Here is a 15920-nt window from a genome sequence, read left to right as displayed (position 1 = left end):
ACAAAATCCAGGTTTGGGCTGACAAGTGGCAGGTAATAAATGTCATAACGACAATCTCAAAAAGATAGAGCCCAGCCTCCTTGTCCTGACTGTCACCATCACAGTGAGTGAGTGAGTGTGATCCTGCAAATCCACTGGCAGGGTAGGCGCACCAACGTCAGTGTTGTTGCTCAGGCCAACATCAAAGCATTGACCATCAAAGCTCCATCAGCTCCAATGGACGGGCCACACTGTCCGCATGCCCGAAAAGAGACTCCCAAAACAAGCGCGCTACTCTGAGCTCCAACACGGTAAGCGAGCCCCAGGTGGGCAGAGGAAACACTTCAAGGACACCCTCAAAGCCTCCTTGAAGAAGTGCGACATCCTCACCGACACCTGGGAATCCTTGGTCCAAAACCACACAAAGTGGAGAAGCATCCAGGAAGGCGCCGAACACCCGAGTCTCTTCGCCGGGAGCACGTGAAAGCCAAGCGCAAACGACAACCCAAGCACCCCACCAACCTGTCCCTTCAACCACCACCTGCACCAGAGTCTGTAGGTCCCGCATTGGACTCGGTCACCTGAAAACTCGTCAGTGTGGAAGTAAGTCATCCGCGACTCAGAAGTACGAATGGAATTAAAAAGGTCACTTGAAATTTAAATGCCAGTGATGTATACAAGACTGTCCTCGCCGCACAGCACTGCCTCCCCCAGTCATTAAGATTCACGGCGCGGCCCTAGACAACACTCTTTTCCCATACCTCGGGAGCCTCTTATCAACAAGAGCAGACATTGACGACAAGATTCAACACCGCCTCCAGTGCGCCAGTGCAGCCTTCGGCTGCCTGAGGAAAAGAGTGTTTGAAGACCAGGCCCTCAAATCTGCCACCAAGCTCATGGTCGACAGGGCTGCCCTCCTGTATGGCTCAGAGACATGGACCATGTACAGCAGATACCAAGTCACTGGAGAAATACCACCAATGATATCTCCGCAAGATCCTACAAATCCCTTGGGAGAACAGACACACCAACATTAGCGTCCTCGACCAGGCCAATATCCCCAGCATTGAAGCACTGACCACACTTGATCAGCTCCGCTGGGCAGGCCACATTCTCCGCATGCCAGACACGAGACTCCTAAAGCAAGCGCTCTACTTGGAACTCCTTCACAGCAAAAGAGCCAAAGGTCGGCAGTAGAAACGTTACAAGGACACCCTCAAAGCCTCCCTGATAAAGTGCAACATCTCCACCAACACCTGGGAGTCCCTGGCCAAAGACCGCCCTAAGTGGAGGAAGTGCATCGGGAGGGCGCTGAGCACCTCGTGTCTCATCGCCGAGAGCATGCAGAAATCAAGCGCAGGCAGCGGAAAGAGCGTGCGGCAAACCTGTCTCACACTCCCTTACTCTCAACGACTATCTGTCCCACCTGTGACAGGGACTGTGGTTCTCGAATTGGACTGTTCAGTCACCTAAGGACTCATTTCAAGAGTGGAAGCAAGTCTTCCTCGATTCCGAGGGACTGCCTGTGATGACGACTAGTTTCCTTTATAAAACACAGCAACAATTTGTTTTCAATTCAGAACATTTAATGCAGATCAAAAGGTATAAAAATACAACACAATGAAATGACTGAAGTACAAAGCCTTTTTTATTATTAATTTTTTTGTTGCAACACAGACTATAAGCATTATAAAACATGTGACAATACATGAAATCCACTCCCTCTGCAGAAGTCCCGTGGGGCCAGGTGTGTGTTTTGTCTCCTGCATCTAGTAGTTTACGCTGTAAACAGTTACATGTGAGGTTTCCTACACAGCAGACCTCACTGTCCTTGTAGGGTATATTTTTTTCTGTTTTCCACGGCTGATAAAAATAGGTGCAGAATGTGGCATCTGTTCTGTGGAGTTAGCAGTCAGACAGTCTTTAGCCTATGACATACAATACAGAACATATATTTCAGTGCAACAGTTCCACTGTATCCACACATTAATAAGTACTTCACAGGCATTGTCATTAAGAACCGAATAGATAATATTCACAACGGCTGGAGAACAAATTACTGAATTTAAGTTCTAACGTTCTCTCAGAACGCAGCAGCTGGCTTGCGGAACTTCAGTTTCATTTAAAAAGAACTGTTGTGTTAATTGCTAGCATATGCATCTAAATTCATGCGAAGCTTATATTTGTTCCTCATTTCCTGCTAACTTCTCTAATTCAACCAAGTGCACGGGGCGAACCAGTCTGACCATGGGACTGTAGCAAATATCAAACCATTGGAGGGTTTCCCATTGTGTTGGCTGCAACACTTGTCCAATGTGATGAACACAACTTTCTGGATCCTGAAGCAGTTTTAAAAACAGTGAGAACGTTTTAATTTAAAAAAAGAGTAGAACAGTAAGGATTTCAAATCATTTTTAATATCTTATGTAGGAAAACAACCTAATTTGATTTGCATTTGTACATGGTTACAAAGGAGATTTACTACCTCTGATAATATGCATTTACAACACAGAACTGGGAGCAAATATTAAACAGAAAATGAGATATTGGAGGTAAATTTCCAAATACTTAGTTTGCTTTACAGTGAAGACAATCTAAAATATTTGCACAAATTGCGTAGTTACCAGTCTTCAAACCACCAGAAGATTGGGAAACATTTTTTAATTCCTTAAATAGACTGAGCTGATACTTCATGAGCCGGTTGTGCTTTATACCAGAGGCAAGTTACATACCCATGGGGTATGGTAGCATAGTAGTAATGTTACTGGACTAGTAATCCAGAGAGACGAGTTCACATCCCACCACGGCAGCTGGTAAAATTTAAATTCAAAATAATTAAATCAATCTGGAATAAAATGCTGGCATGACCATGAAACTACCATATTGTCATAAAAAAACTCAACTGGTTCACTCATCTCCTTTATGGAAGGAAATCTGCCGTCCTTACGTGGTCTGGCCTATTGGAACAATGTGGTTGACTTTTAACTGCCCTCAGAGATGGCCTAACAAACCACTCATTTATTTGTATTCATGTTTTATTTGATTTTAGGAATGCAAATATTACATTGTGATTGGTCGTTCAGGCCCACGTTATCCCAGGATACGGCTACGATCCTGGAAGATATGCTAGACTGCGAAAGTAGGCCTCGGATACCAATACCGGCACCATCAGGTATTTTCGTTGAAAACATTTCGGTCAGAAGCGTTCGTCCGCAGGAAGCCTCCGACCACAATTTTCCCCCCAATAATTAAATAAATCTGGAATAAAAAGCCAGTATCAGTAATAGTGACCGTGAAACTACCGGATTGTCATAAAAACTCATCTGGTTCACTAATGTCCTTTAGGGAACGAAATCTGCCGTCCTTACCCGGTCTGGCCTATAGGTGACTCCAGGCTCACAGCAATGTGGTTGACTCTTAACTGCCCTCTGAAATGGCCCAGCAAGTCACTCAGTAGTATTGAAGGCGGCGGCTTTTCGAGGGCAATTAGGGATGGGCACGTCCATTGCCATCGACGTCCGCATCCCGTGAATGAATTTTTAAAAAAGATACATCAGATCACAAGATAGCTGTGGATGAGAATGGCCATTCGGCCTATCCATCACAGCTTTCAAATGCTTCCGAGACTTTTCCCTATCCATAACCTGTAGACGTCCATTACTTTTTGTGTGGAAAAACTACCTGACATCATGCGTATGATTTTTTTGACACCATACCTAAAACATGTAAAACAAAGTGTATTTTTTAATTATTAAAATGTATTCAAAAGGTGCACATGTGGATACATTCAAGTAATATAACTAATGCAATAATCATTGAGGATGTAATGGTTGGTACAGAATTTTATATTGTTCCACCTTTAATTTAGATATTCTAAAGCTGTGGTATCAGTATTTACCAGGCAGACACTATGGGCCGAATGTGCTGTACATTTCTACGATTCTAAGAAATATGAAAAATTACATTGCAATGACATCACAAACTACATCTAAAGTATTCTCCAAAACAATGAAATCAGGGAGATTTAGGATGATGCCCTATGCGAGTCTGTTAAAATATGATTTTGAGAGAGTTTTAATTTTCCTACAATTTCCTGAGTGGGACTGAAGTTAAGTGAAACATCTTGCTTTTAATACACTTCTAAGTCAGATTAATTACATGGATTTTTAAAAATCTAAGTTCTATGCCCTGACTTTTTAATTAGAAATTATTTCAAGGGTGAAAACTAGAATGAAAGTCTATTATTAAAATTCTTGCATGTGACAGACGTACTGTCCACAGATCTCGCTTCTGTGAGTCACATTTAACATCGAAACTGCCTATGTCAACATTTATAATGGAAATCCGTATGTGAGCATTCCAATAGAAAAACCCTCACTGAACTTATCAAGCTTTTGCCACTGTGTTGGTGGGTGAATCAAACAATATTTTTGAAAATATTATCTGCCATTTATTCCTCTCAAGTTCAAATTATTAGATATTTGCCAATAACAGTGAAGTTATCCATTAAATGTTTTGATATCTTGCAAGTTTTTAAACTTGGAGACCTTGGCATTTCTGCCATGATCAGTGATTGTTAGCTGAAGGTGGGTCTCCAGTCTGAACATGAACAGCGTGTACAATTTACCATGAGTAACATTTAATCGAGCCAATGATGAGAATGAGTGGGAACTATTACAACAAAATCAAATGACGTGAGTGAAAGAAAAAAATAAACTACTTTATTGGCTGTAAAGCGCTTTGGAACATCCTGAGGTTGTGAAATGCAAGTCTTTCTTTCATAGAATCATAGTTCCAGCCCAGGAGCCGCCATTCGGCCCGTCGAGCCCCTGCCAACTCTCTGCAAGAACACTTCAGCTAGTCCCACTCCCCCACTCTTTCCCTGTAGCCCTGCAATTTTTTCTCAGGTATTTATTCAATTCCCTTTTGAAAGCCGCGATTGAATCTGCCTCCACCACCCTCTCAGGCAGTGCATTCCAGATCCTAACCACTCGCTGCGTAAAAACGTTTTTCCTCGTCGCCTTTGGTTCTTATGCCAATCATCATAACTCTGTGTCCTCTGGTTCTCGACCCTTCTGCCAATGGGAACAATCTCTCTTTATCTACTGTCTGGACCCCTCATGATTTTAAGCACCTCTATCAAATCTTCTCTGCTCCAAGGAGAACCACCCCAGCTTCTTCAATCTATCCACATAACTGGCCTCGCCCGAGGCACCCACATCCCATGAACAATTTTTAAAAAAAAATGAAGTCCCTTGTCCCTGTAAATCTTTTCAGTACGCTCTCGAAGGCCTTCACATCCTTCCTAAAGTGCGGTGCCCAGAATGGGACACAATACACCAGTCGAGGCTGAACCAGTGTTTTATAAAGATTCATCATAATTTCCTTGCTTTTGTATTCTTATGCCTCTATTTATGAAGCCCAGGATCCCATTTGCTTTTTAACTGATTCTACTAATTTGTGATTGCTTTAAAAGCCTTATTCAGGCAAAATGTGTGCGAGTGTGTGACAGAATGGAAGAAACATGGACTGCTGATTAGTGATTGCATTAGTTGCTGCGTGAATTATCAATACTTTAGAGTCTTCAGAAAGCTATTCATTCGAGAGCGACAGAGATACGAATGTATATACGTACAAATTTTAATTGTTAATACTGATCCCAATTTTAATTCTTACAAAAACACAGAAATTAATTGAACTCTGAAAGCAAACAAAGCTTTTAATGATCATCTGTGGTTCATTGAAGCTTAGAAAATAGAAATATTCTAATTACGGACACATGCAAGACAGCGAGCTGGTGGAAATCGAGAGACTGTCAGACGAGAAAAAGACTCGTGTTTACATAGTCCCTTCTACATCATCAGGACATCTTCAAGTGGTTCACTGCTAATGAATTACTTTTTCCAAGTATAATCTCTTGTTTTTGTAGGAAAATACAGCAACCAATGAGCAAAGCTCCACAACATTGAGTGAATAACCAGTTAATCTGCTTGTTGGTGTGGTTGAGGGATAGATGTAGGATTCCCAAGATACACCAGGCCTGGGGGTGGCAGAGATAGACAGCTCATGGAGTATCACCCCCAGGGACCTGCTTCAGCGACCTGACAAGGGCAGCAAGGATGAGTGCAGCTCTTTATTTCTCCATTGCGCTCAATAACAGCCGGCAGCAGTCCTCCCCTGCATCACCTCCTTCATCACCAATGACAAGGACACACTATACCTTCGCTCATTCTCATTCCAATCACACACCTCTTGCTTGCTCCCTTCATAACAACCACCAGCGGCATTCTGTTCTCGCATGGTAGCAATTGCAAAACAATTAACTCCGCTCATGGGTCCTTCTTTGCTTCACTCCCAGCCACTAGCTTTCCATTCAACGCCTTCCCATCTTGCTTCTTCTCCCTCTCCGCATATGCACTACATGCAGAAACTCCACACATGCACTTTCCTTTACAGTAGCTGCTCATTGGCTCTCACCCTCTCTTTCTGAAGGACAAAACAACGCACAGTACAAAGGGGCAAGACTGGGAGAGCAGCAACCAGACCCTTATCTAATAAGAGCAGAAATCTCTGAAACCTAGTGGCTCTTCAAGAGTGATGTGTATTGGAGGAGGAGGCTGGCAGTTTATTTCATATGGGTCCCTGCCGATTACTTGTATCACTTTATCTACCTCAAAAAAAAAATCACCCATTCAGCCACCACAACTTCAAGCCGCACTGTGTAGCCGGTTATCTGCTGCTGTCGTCTCCTTTCTCTTTCCTCTATGTCTCCACAGGAGCAAGACCCTCTTGAAGACACCACAGAGAAGGGCAATCCTCCGTCATGCGCTTCATTTCTCCCCAGGTTGGTTGGACAATTAGTTAGAGGAGTCTGCGCTGGAAAGCAGCAGGAACAGCCCAGGACATGGTTGGCCCGAGGGCGAGGTCGTCACCCAGCTGTGTGTGGTTGTGGGGGGTAGCCTTGAAAAGAAAATGGCTTGCACCGTGCAAGTAATTCTACGTGGTATTGGAAGGCCCAGCGTGGTGTTTCTGCACTGTAGCTGAATTTATGGAGCAGTCCACATTGAGCTGGTGTCCCCTCCTGTCACAAGGAATCAGCACTGCACAGTCTACCTTTGACTGCGTGGCCACCTCCAGGTATGCTGCAGCAGGCACACACACCAGGACGAGCCGGGGCGGGTTTTGATGGAAGTTGAAATGGCTGTCATCCAGACTCTGGGCTCCAACGTGTGTGCCACTTGGAGGGATTGCTGGACCACATGGGTTGGAGATTTAAAGGCATCGCTCATCTTCTGCAGTCTGCTCTCCCTCAGTTCAGTGGGTAATGAGTTGCAACCCCCGTGGGACTGGCAGGGTGGCAGCAGGAGTGGCACGTGTTGCCCTCTCTCAAGAAGTCAGCATGTCCGCTCCCTCAGCGCCACCACCCCTGCAATGGTGCCAGTTGGACCAGACAGCCCCAGGAACAGCCGAAGAGGTACAGTCTGCAGCCGGGCCCTTGTAGGGAGCTCGTGAAAGGCACTAGCCATGAGCATCTCCAGGGTCCCAACATGAGCAACAGTTTTGCTAAAGCCACGGAGAGAAAACCTCGTGGGAGCATTCAAGTTAGAAAACCTTCAGAAAGCTACTATGGGTTGACACGAGAGTAAAAATAAATTCAAGGCAATTATTGTGCTTGGCATTAATCATCGTTATCACTTTGGTCTGCAATGTCATTTTCATAGCAGCTTCTGAATCTGCATGGTCAGCAGGTTATTCACATAAAAGTTGGTTGAATGATTTTAATGTTCTTTCAATGTAGGATTAAGGGAGTAGTGAAAGATAGAACAAGGACCGTTAATGTAAAGGGCTGTGTGTAAATTTTCTGCGGAATGGGAATGAGGTCACCGGAAGCGTTGTGCAATCAACTGATCATTGAGATCTCTGGCTGAAATGCGCTTTGCTGGCCCTCCTTCGTCTTCCTCGTCAGATGATGGCAGTTGCTCTGCCTCCTCCAAATGCAATCGCTGGAGTGCCAGGTTGTGCAAACGTCTTGGGTATTATAGGGAGCCCCCAGACCTACCTAGAAACCTGAACCTTTGCTTCAACTGCCCTATAAGTGTGTTCAATGATGCTGCTGGCGGTGGTCCCATGGCTCAGGTTGTACCCGAAATAACTAGGTAACTTTGAGCATTGTAATGTTAAAGTTTCACATCATAAAATCAACGATAAAATTGCAATACTTTTTCTTTAAGAATCTCTAAGCAGAGCTCAATAGACGATTACCACCCATCTGCATTACTCAGAACTGCCGTGTGTGTTATACAGTTCATGAGATCTCAATACGATTGGTACAGTTTAGGGAGTCACTCACAGTTAGATAGTCATAACTTCTTTCTGGTCAGTCTGTCTCCCACCAGCTAACCAGTACAGCTGCGTAAAGGACAAAGTAAATGTGATGGCTTCGTCTCATGCTTGGATGCTGATGAGAGACAGGTTGTGAAGGAAAACAAAAAAGTGTCTAGATTACATAATTACTATTACTTTCAGGCACTCTTCTGCTACCAGTACATACAACACACAGCTTGATTGAAGCAAGTTCATGAATATTACGACATTCGAAAATTCTAATGAATCTAAAGCACTGTTCTTACTGAACGTAAACAAAGGCTTATTAATCCGTGTTCAGATTCCAAATTTAAAGTAGAATGCAGAAATATAAATTTAAGGGTGTCCCGTGAACGAACATAAGAAATAGGAGCAGGAGTAGGCCATTTGGCCCCTCAAGCCTGCTCCGCCATTCAAGAAGATCATGGTTGATCTGATCATGGACTCAGTTCCACTTCCCTGCCCGTTCCCCATAGCCCTTTACTCCCTTATTGCTCAAAAATCTGTCTATCTCCACCTTAAATATATTCAATGACCCAGCCTCCACAACTATCTGGGGCAGAGAATTCCACAGATTTACAACCCTCTGAGAAGAAATTTCTCCTCGTCTCAGTTTTAAATGGGCAGCCCCTTATTCTAAGATGATGTCCCCTAGTTTTAGTTTCCCCTATGAATGTCAAAAGTTTTGAAATGCACGCACAAGTACTTGAAAGTCACAATTAGCAACTTTATTTCTGGCCGCATAACTTTGCAGGTGGACGGTTAAAGTCTGAACAGGCCAGTAATCAAGAAGCCACATCCTGGCTTGTACAAGTGGATAGTGCCAATAGAAGAATCAACCAAGAGGAATCTCTTCAGGTGAATCTTGGGACACCTCCAGAGATTGCAGCGCTGCCATTTAAAATCTGGGCCATCAGCAAAAGTGCTGCAAGGTAGGTGCAATTTTAACACAACTCGCACTGCAAAGTGATAGACTTATCGTGCATTATTACACATTAACAATGACTGAACAGGAAATAAATGAACACACTATTTCCAAATGAGAGAAACTGGAAATCAATATGACTAATATCAATGAAATAAAACATGAAGAAATACATTAGTATTGCCATGGAAACTAGATTCCAAAACTTGGGTTACTGAAAAGGGTAAAGAAAGAAAACAATTAAAAAGTAAAATATTTACGAAATTATAAATTAATTATTGACCCAGTTAACTGGTTATTTCTGAGGTTCCTCCCGAGAGGTGAAATCTCCTTAGTCTCAGAACCTGCACCCGCTGGTCAAACACATTGAATCGCCTCCTCAAACACATTGGGAAAGTGCAAGTCATGAGCCCATAGACTTTCTCTCTGGTTTTGCACGGCATGTTGCAATCAGCGTCACATCCAAACAGTCCAGCGCCCTCTACAGGGCAAGTAAACTGTGCATCTTCTTAACCAATCCGATTGAAGAATCGTTAATGAGCAGCGCAGAGTCTAAACCAGAAAGTGTAAGTTAGAATAGTGAATTCAATGTCAAAATAGTGAAGAAAAGAAAGATTGGATGAGAAAGAGATGAGAGAATGAAAGAAAAAAAGTTAAAAAAAAATTTTTTTTTTTAATCTGACTATTTAAAAGCTGAAGAAATGAGATTGGCAATAATTAAGACTTATCACACCTTTGAAAGTGTACTTAGACGGGAATGGACATGCCCCAACTTTCTGTGGCAACTTTAGTCCGTATCTACCGTGCAAGTACAGGAACTTCATGCTGTTCCAATACATTTGCATGAGGAACCAGATGGAGATATGCGGTTTGCTTACGGAAGAGTGACATATCTCAGACAGCATCCTCCAGATTTTTGCATTTAACTGCAAAGTTATTGTCTGCTTTGCCCATAAATAGCAGTGAACACTGTTAGCTGTAATAGGGCAATATACCATAATCAATCACTTCAATTAAATGTTCCTTACCTTCAAATTAAAAATTTTCAAGATGCAGGGTTTGTGATAGGCTATCAAACCACAATACTACACACTAGCCTGCAAAATGGTTTGAAGTATGCGGTATCTAGGTTACCAAATCGCAACCTAAAATATTCTAGGCAAGATTAATGAGAACTATTTGTAAATATATTACACTGTAGCGTAACACTGAACAAATTAATATTTCAACACAGAAAATGTTGCCCCAACTCTTTCAGAAAGAACTGAAGAGCATATCTTGACTGAAAAGGTTTGAATTTTCAATTTGTTAGAAAAGGTTTAATATGATGTTAATTCATCGAAGTGAGAGAATGGATCACAGTTCCGCAAGGAGTACACTATTTTCAGGGGTGCATTAAAAAAAAAAGGTACCTTTCCCCTTTTCCAATGGCTAAGGTAATATATTGCACATTATTTAAGAGATTATGTCACTGTATACATCTGTTACAATTACAAAAAATGTGCAAACCACTGGTAATTATTTTAATGCTTTTTCAAATATCTAGCATTTGCAGATATGCAAACAATTAGACGCTCATGTGTCTAAGTGAGGTTTAGTACAAAAATATTAATGGGATATACAGAAATATTAGAGACCCCTATTCTAAAGGGGTGTGTTAAAATTAATAAACTACTTTCCATGACACTGATTACAGATTTGCACCAATTCCGTTTGGCCCTTGTTGTCAGAAATGGCAGTGTTCCGGTTCAAATAACAATACTGCAGTTATTATTCACAAACCTTAAGTGAGCGGCCTCGACCTGCAAGAAACGATCAGCAGCAGGTCGGGGCCATGGAAGGAGCGGTGAGCGTCGGCCATGGGCAGCGTACCACTAAGGTACTGCGCGAGCTGGTGCAGGAGGGCGGCGGCAGAAAAGAGAGATGTCATCAAGGTCCAGGTTGGTGATTGGAGTATGGGCAGCTACAGCAGGAGCGGCGAGGTCGGGACAAAGGTGCGGTGAGAGATTGTAAAGGGACGTGATCGAGGCCCAGGAGAGGAGAGAGTTCGGGGCCAGAAGAGGTGAGGGCCTAGGGGCAGCACAGGCCAGCCCACGTTGCGATATGTGTGCGCACTAGGTCAGTGCAGCAGAGCTGGTCTCCAGTCATCTTGGTTAATCCTTGCCACTGGATCAAGACCTAGCTCTGTCAAGCCCGTGTGGTGGCTGGTGTACAACGACCACCCCACGTTAAAAAAATCCACACACAGGCATCTTCCACCTTTCAGGATGTAGTTCAGGAACTGGAATATTAAGTCCTTCATTGAAAACCCTGTGAACTCATCCCTTTTTGACGTGGAAGCAAATCATCCTCGTTTTCAGGGACTGCCTATGATGATGAAGTGAGCGGAGAGATCATGAAAAAGAATGCAAAGCAGGAAGGATTGCATGGATTAATATGGGGCACATCTTGCAGAAATACAACAACTAGGAGGCACTGGATGCCAACATGAGCTGGACACTGATGAGTAACAGTGAGCTGCATGCTGTACTGGTACCAATGATCTCTAGACTGGGGATGTAATGCCAAACAGGATATAATTCAACAACGGAAGAAAGTAAGGGACGGAAAAAGTACGTGCCAATGTTTAGTTCGATAGATATACATTTTTTTTTTTATATAAAGTATTTCACAAATTCTTTTCTGCTCTTATCTGAAGGCATTGATATTTTTTAGCTGGGTACAGTTCAAAGGTCACCCGTCCTTGGTACCAAGTTTTTTTTTAAAGCCTTTTTATTTCATGTGGGAGTTTCAACAGTGGGGGAATAATGTATATATTTTTAAAATCAGAATGAATCATAATTACTGACACTGATAAAATTGTATGTGCAGAAATCATGCATTCCTACTTCTCGCTTTTTTTCCCCTCTTTGGGCCCCGGGAATTGGATTAACTTAGAGGGCCATGACAGTAAAGTGCTCGCTAAATGGGAAGGTTTGAAATTATACATCAGGACATATCGATGCAGAATTTTATCACTAAATCTCATTTAAAAGGCGCTTGTGTTGATCTTCGGAACTCTTATTGGCTTGCAAATCGACAATGATTCACCACTATACTAGCATAGTTTAACCACTAAACAAAAATACAACCAAGCTTTTTAATGCGTTCAGTTTGATGTGTATTTTAAATGTGCATTTAGTTTTCCTTTTGCAAATTCGCAAGATTAGAAATTCAGCTCATTTTAGTTCATCAATCTTGAGAAATCCTACAGTTTCCCCCATGACAGCATCCAACTGTTCTTTAAATTACCCCAGCTCTTCCCTCTCCACTGCCCTACACTGAATCGCATTCAAGTGTTAATCACTCATTATGAAGGAGAAGTTCCTGGTATCTGTCCTAATTTCCTTTGCACCAGTATGAACATCTACGTCTTTATAGTCCTTCCATGGCATACTTTGAAGTTGTGTCCCATTTAATCCCTGATACTTGTCTGTAAGCTCCCCACCATAGGTCCCACACAAAAGATTGGTGTGCAAAATTAAAGCACATGGTATTGGGGGTAATGTATTGACGTGGATAGAGAACTGGTTGGCAGACAGGAAGCAGAGTCGGGATAAACGGGTCCTTTTCAGAATGGCAGGCAGTGACTAGTGGGGTGCCGCAGGGGTCAGTGCTAGGACCCCAGCTCTTTACAATATACATTAATGATTTTGATGAAGGTATTGAGTGTAATATCTCCAAGTTTGCAAATGACACTAAGCGGTGTGAGCTGTGAGGAGGATGCTAAGAGGCTGCAGTGACTTGGACAGGTTAGGTGAGTGGGCAAATGCATGGCAGATGCAGTATTGTGAATAAATGTGAGGTTATCCACTTTGGTGGCAAAAACATGAAGGCAGAATATCTGAATGGCAGATTAGGAAAAGAGGTGGTGCAATGAGACCTGGGTGTCATGGTACATCAGTCATTGAAGGTTGGCATGCAGGTGGTGAAGAAGGCAAATGGCATGTTGGCCTTCATAGCTAGGGGATTTGAGTATAGGAGCAGGGAGGTCTTGCTGCAGCTGTACAGGGCCTTGGTGAGGCCTCACCTGGAATAGTGTGTTCAGTTTTGGTTTCCTAATCTGAGGAAGGACGTTATTGCTATTGAGGGAGTGCAGCGAAGGTTCACCAGACTGATTCCCATGATGGAGGACTGACAGATGAGGAGAGACTGGATCGACTGGGGCTGTATTCACTGGAGTTTAGAAGGATGAGAGGGGATCTCATAGAAACATATAAAATTCTGACGGGACTGGACAGGTTAGATGCAGGAAGAATGTTCCCGATGTTGGGGGAGTCCAGAACCAGGGGGGGTCACAGTCTAAGGATAAAGGCTTAGCCATTTAGGACCGAGATGAGGAGAAACTTCTTCACTCAGAGTTGTTAACCCGTGGAATTCCCTGCCGCAGAGAGTTGTTGATGCCAGTTCATTGGATATATTCAAGAGGGAGTTAGATATGGCCCTTACGGCTAAAGAGATCAAGGGGTATGGAGAGAAAGCAGGAATGGGGTACAGAGGTGAATGATCAGCCATGATCTTATTGAATGGTGGTGCAGGCTCGAAGGGCCAAATGGCCTACTCCTGCACCTATTTTCTATGTTTCTATGTATAGCTAAAAAGTTAAAGTTTCCCCAATCTTTCGCCATAAGTTAACTCTCGGACACTGGCTGTCAGCCTCATAGCTCTGCCCTGTACAACCACCAGGTCCTGGTTTCCCTAAAGCAGACACCAGTGCTTGAAGTTCAGGGTGTGAAACAGCTAGACATTAGGAATAGCAGGTAACAAAATCTCTGGGCAGATTAGAGAAATACATTGTGCAATTTTACATCAAATACATTTTACATAGTTTGACATTTTAAGTTGCAGTTAATTTGTAAAAGCCTGACAGAAGAAACCCTCTGGCCTAGATTTTCCAATTGCTGGCGGTTACCCATTTAACAAGAGCGATTGAAAATTCAAGGCTCTCAGAGTCCAGTACGCAGAGTGATAGGAGTGAGTTCATGTTGGATATTAGCCATTGGTTCAGTCCAGTCACATATTTACCATTAGAAGTCTGCTACTAAATACCTGGCCTGGCGAGTGCTCAACTCAAGAGGACAGAACAAATATTTCACGGCATATTCTTCACAGCTAAACCCTCGACTAGCATTTCTGCTCCAATCACTCTGAAACAGTTCCCACTGGAAAGTGGACATATGCGGGTGCTGGGTGAGGACAGAATCAGGCTTGGAGATAATCCATCACTGAATGGCCTGCGAATATTTGATGTGTGGCCTGACAGTAAAAAATGGTACTGAATTATGGCTTGTCAAAGTGCATCTTAGCACAAGTCAGCAGTTTCAGGAGAAATTGTTGGTGTGGAGGGAAATAATAAAAAGAGCAAGCTGTAGCAAAACACTGAAGCTCTGGTAAAGCGTTACGATTGCAACACCTCTTTCCTTCGGTCTACCATCCATTCAATGTAATGTAATGTAATGTAACTTAATGCAATTTAATTTAATGAGGCTGCAACAAAAAATTGTTGCGTTAACACTCAGCTAAAAAGGGCCAGGTGCTTATAAAAACAGATTTTAAGAATTACCACCTGCCTCATTTTCTTCACCATCACGTTCTCCTCTTCCACCCCTCCCCTCCAGATTATTAGCAATTATCCAAAGATTTTAACCTCTCTATGTACAAAATAGCCAAAGGGAGCTTCCCGAAAGGGAGCGTCATTTCACCTTCCCATCAGATGGCTAAAGTTTTAACGGAATACAGTCTGAATACACAAACTTGTATCTTTGACAGCAACCTAATCATACTGCTACAATTATAAAAGTAACACTTCAGCTATTTTTCCCGAGAAGTGCAATTACTTTGGTTCCCTGATAGTGTTGCAATAGGGAACGTTTTTTAAAATTCATTCATGGGATGTGGGCGTTGCTGGCAAAAATCATTTATTGCTCATCCCTAATTGCCCTGGAGAAGGTAGTGATGAGCCACCTTCTTGACAACCGAGAGGGGTTGCTCGGCCAGTTCAGAGGGTAGTTAAAAGTCAACCACGTTGCTGTGGGTCTGGAGTCTCATATAGACCAGACCAGGTAAGGATGGCAGATTTCCTTCCCTCAAGGGCCTTAGTGACCCAGATGGGTTTTTACCACAATCTGGTAGTTTCATGGTCACCATTACTGACACGAGCTATTTATTCCAGAATTATAAAGTCATCCTCCGAATCCGAGGGACTGCATAAGAATTTCAGAATGATTTCATTGACTGAATTTAAATTTGCCAGCCACCATGGTGGGATTGCCCAGTAGAAGGCTTGTTGAATTGACACACAGTTTTTGCTACTACATCCTGCATCAAGGAGTGATGTCACATCAGCAAATCTGCGGTTTTTCACATGCCATTCCAGACCTCAACCATGCAGTCATGAAAAAAGGCAACAGGTGCTTTATTCACGAGGTAGATGGGAGGAAAAAGTATTTCGCCCCAGCACATTTAGGGGAAGCCATCAGACTACTAGACTCATTGAAACATGCAAGATTCTGAGGGGGATTGACAGGGTAGATGCGGAGAGATTGCTTCCCCTGGCTGGAGTCTAGAACTAGCAGTAAATAGTCTCATGATAAGGGGTTGTCCATTTAAGACT

General features: G+C 43.0%; 1 protein-coding gene across 1 annotated transcript in view; it reads right to left on the bottom strand.

Moving 5' to 3' along the window:
• Window positions 1-1729: 1729 nt before the first annotated feature.
• The window catches only part of ptpn2b (protein tyrosine phosphatase non-receptor type 2b), a 112044-nt gene continuing 97853 nt past the window's right edge, over window positions 1730-15920 (bottom strand). The window contains exon 10 of the mRNA XM_070896540.1: window positions 1730-1907. Coding sequence (XP_070752641.1) covers window positions 1892-1907 — 16 coding nt within the window. The 3' untranslated portion in view covers window positions 1730-1891. The remainder of the gene's footprint in view (window positions 1908-15920) is intronic.

Source organism: Pristiophorus japonicus, chromosome 1 (assembly GCF_044704955.1).
Source record: "Pristiophorus japonicus isolate sPriJap1 chromosome 1, sPriJap1.hap1, whole genome shotgun sequence".
In the NCBI taxonomy this organism is placed as follows: domain Eukaryota; kingdom Metazoa; phylum Chordata; class Chondrichthyes; family Pristiophoridae; genus Pristiophorus; species Pristiophorus japonicus.
This window is presented reverse-complemented; position numbering and strand designations above follow the sequence as displayed.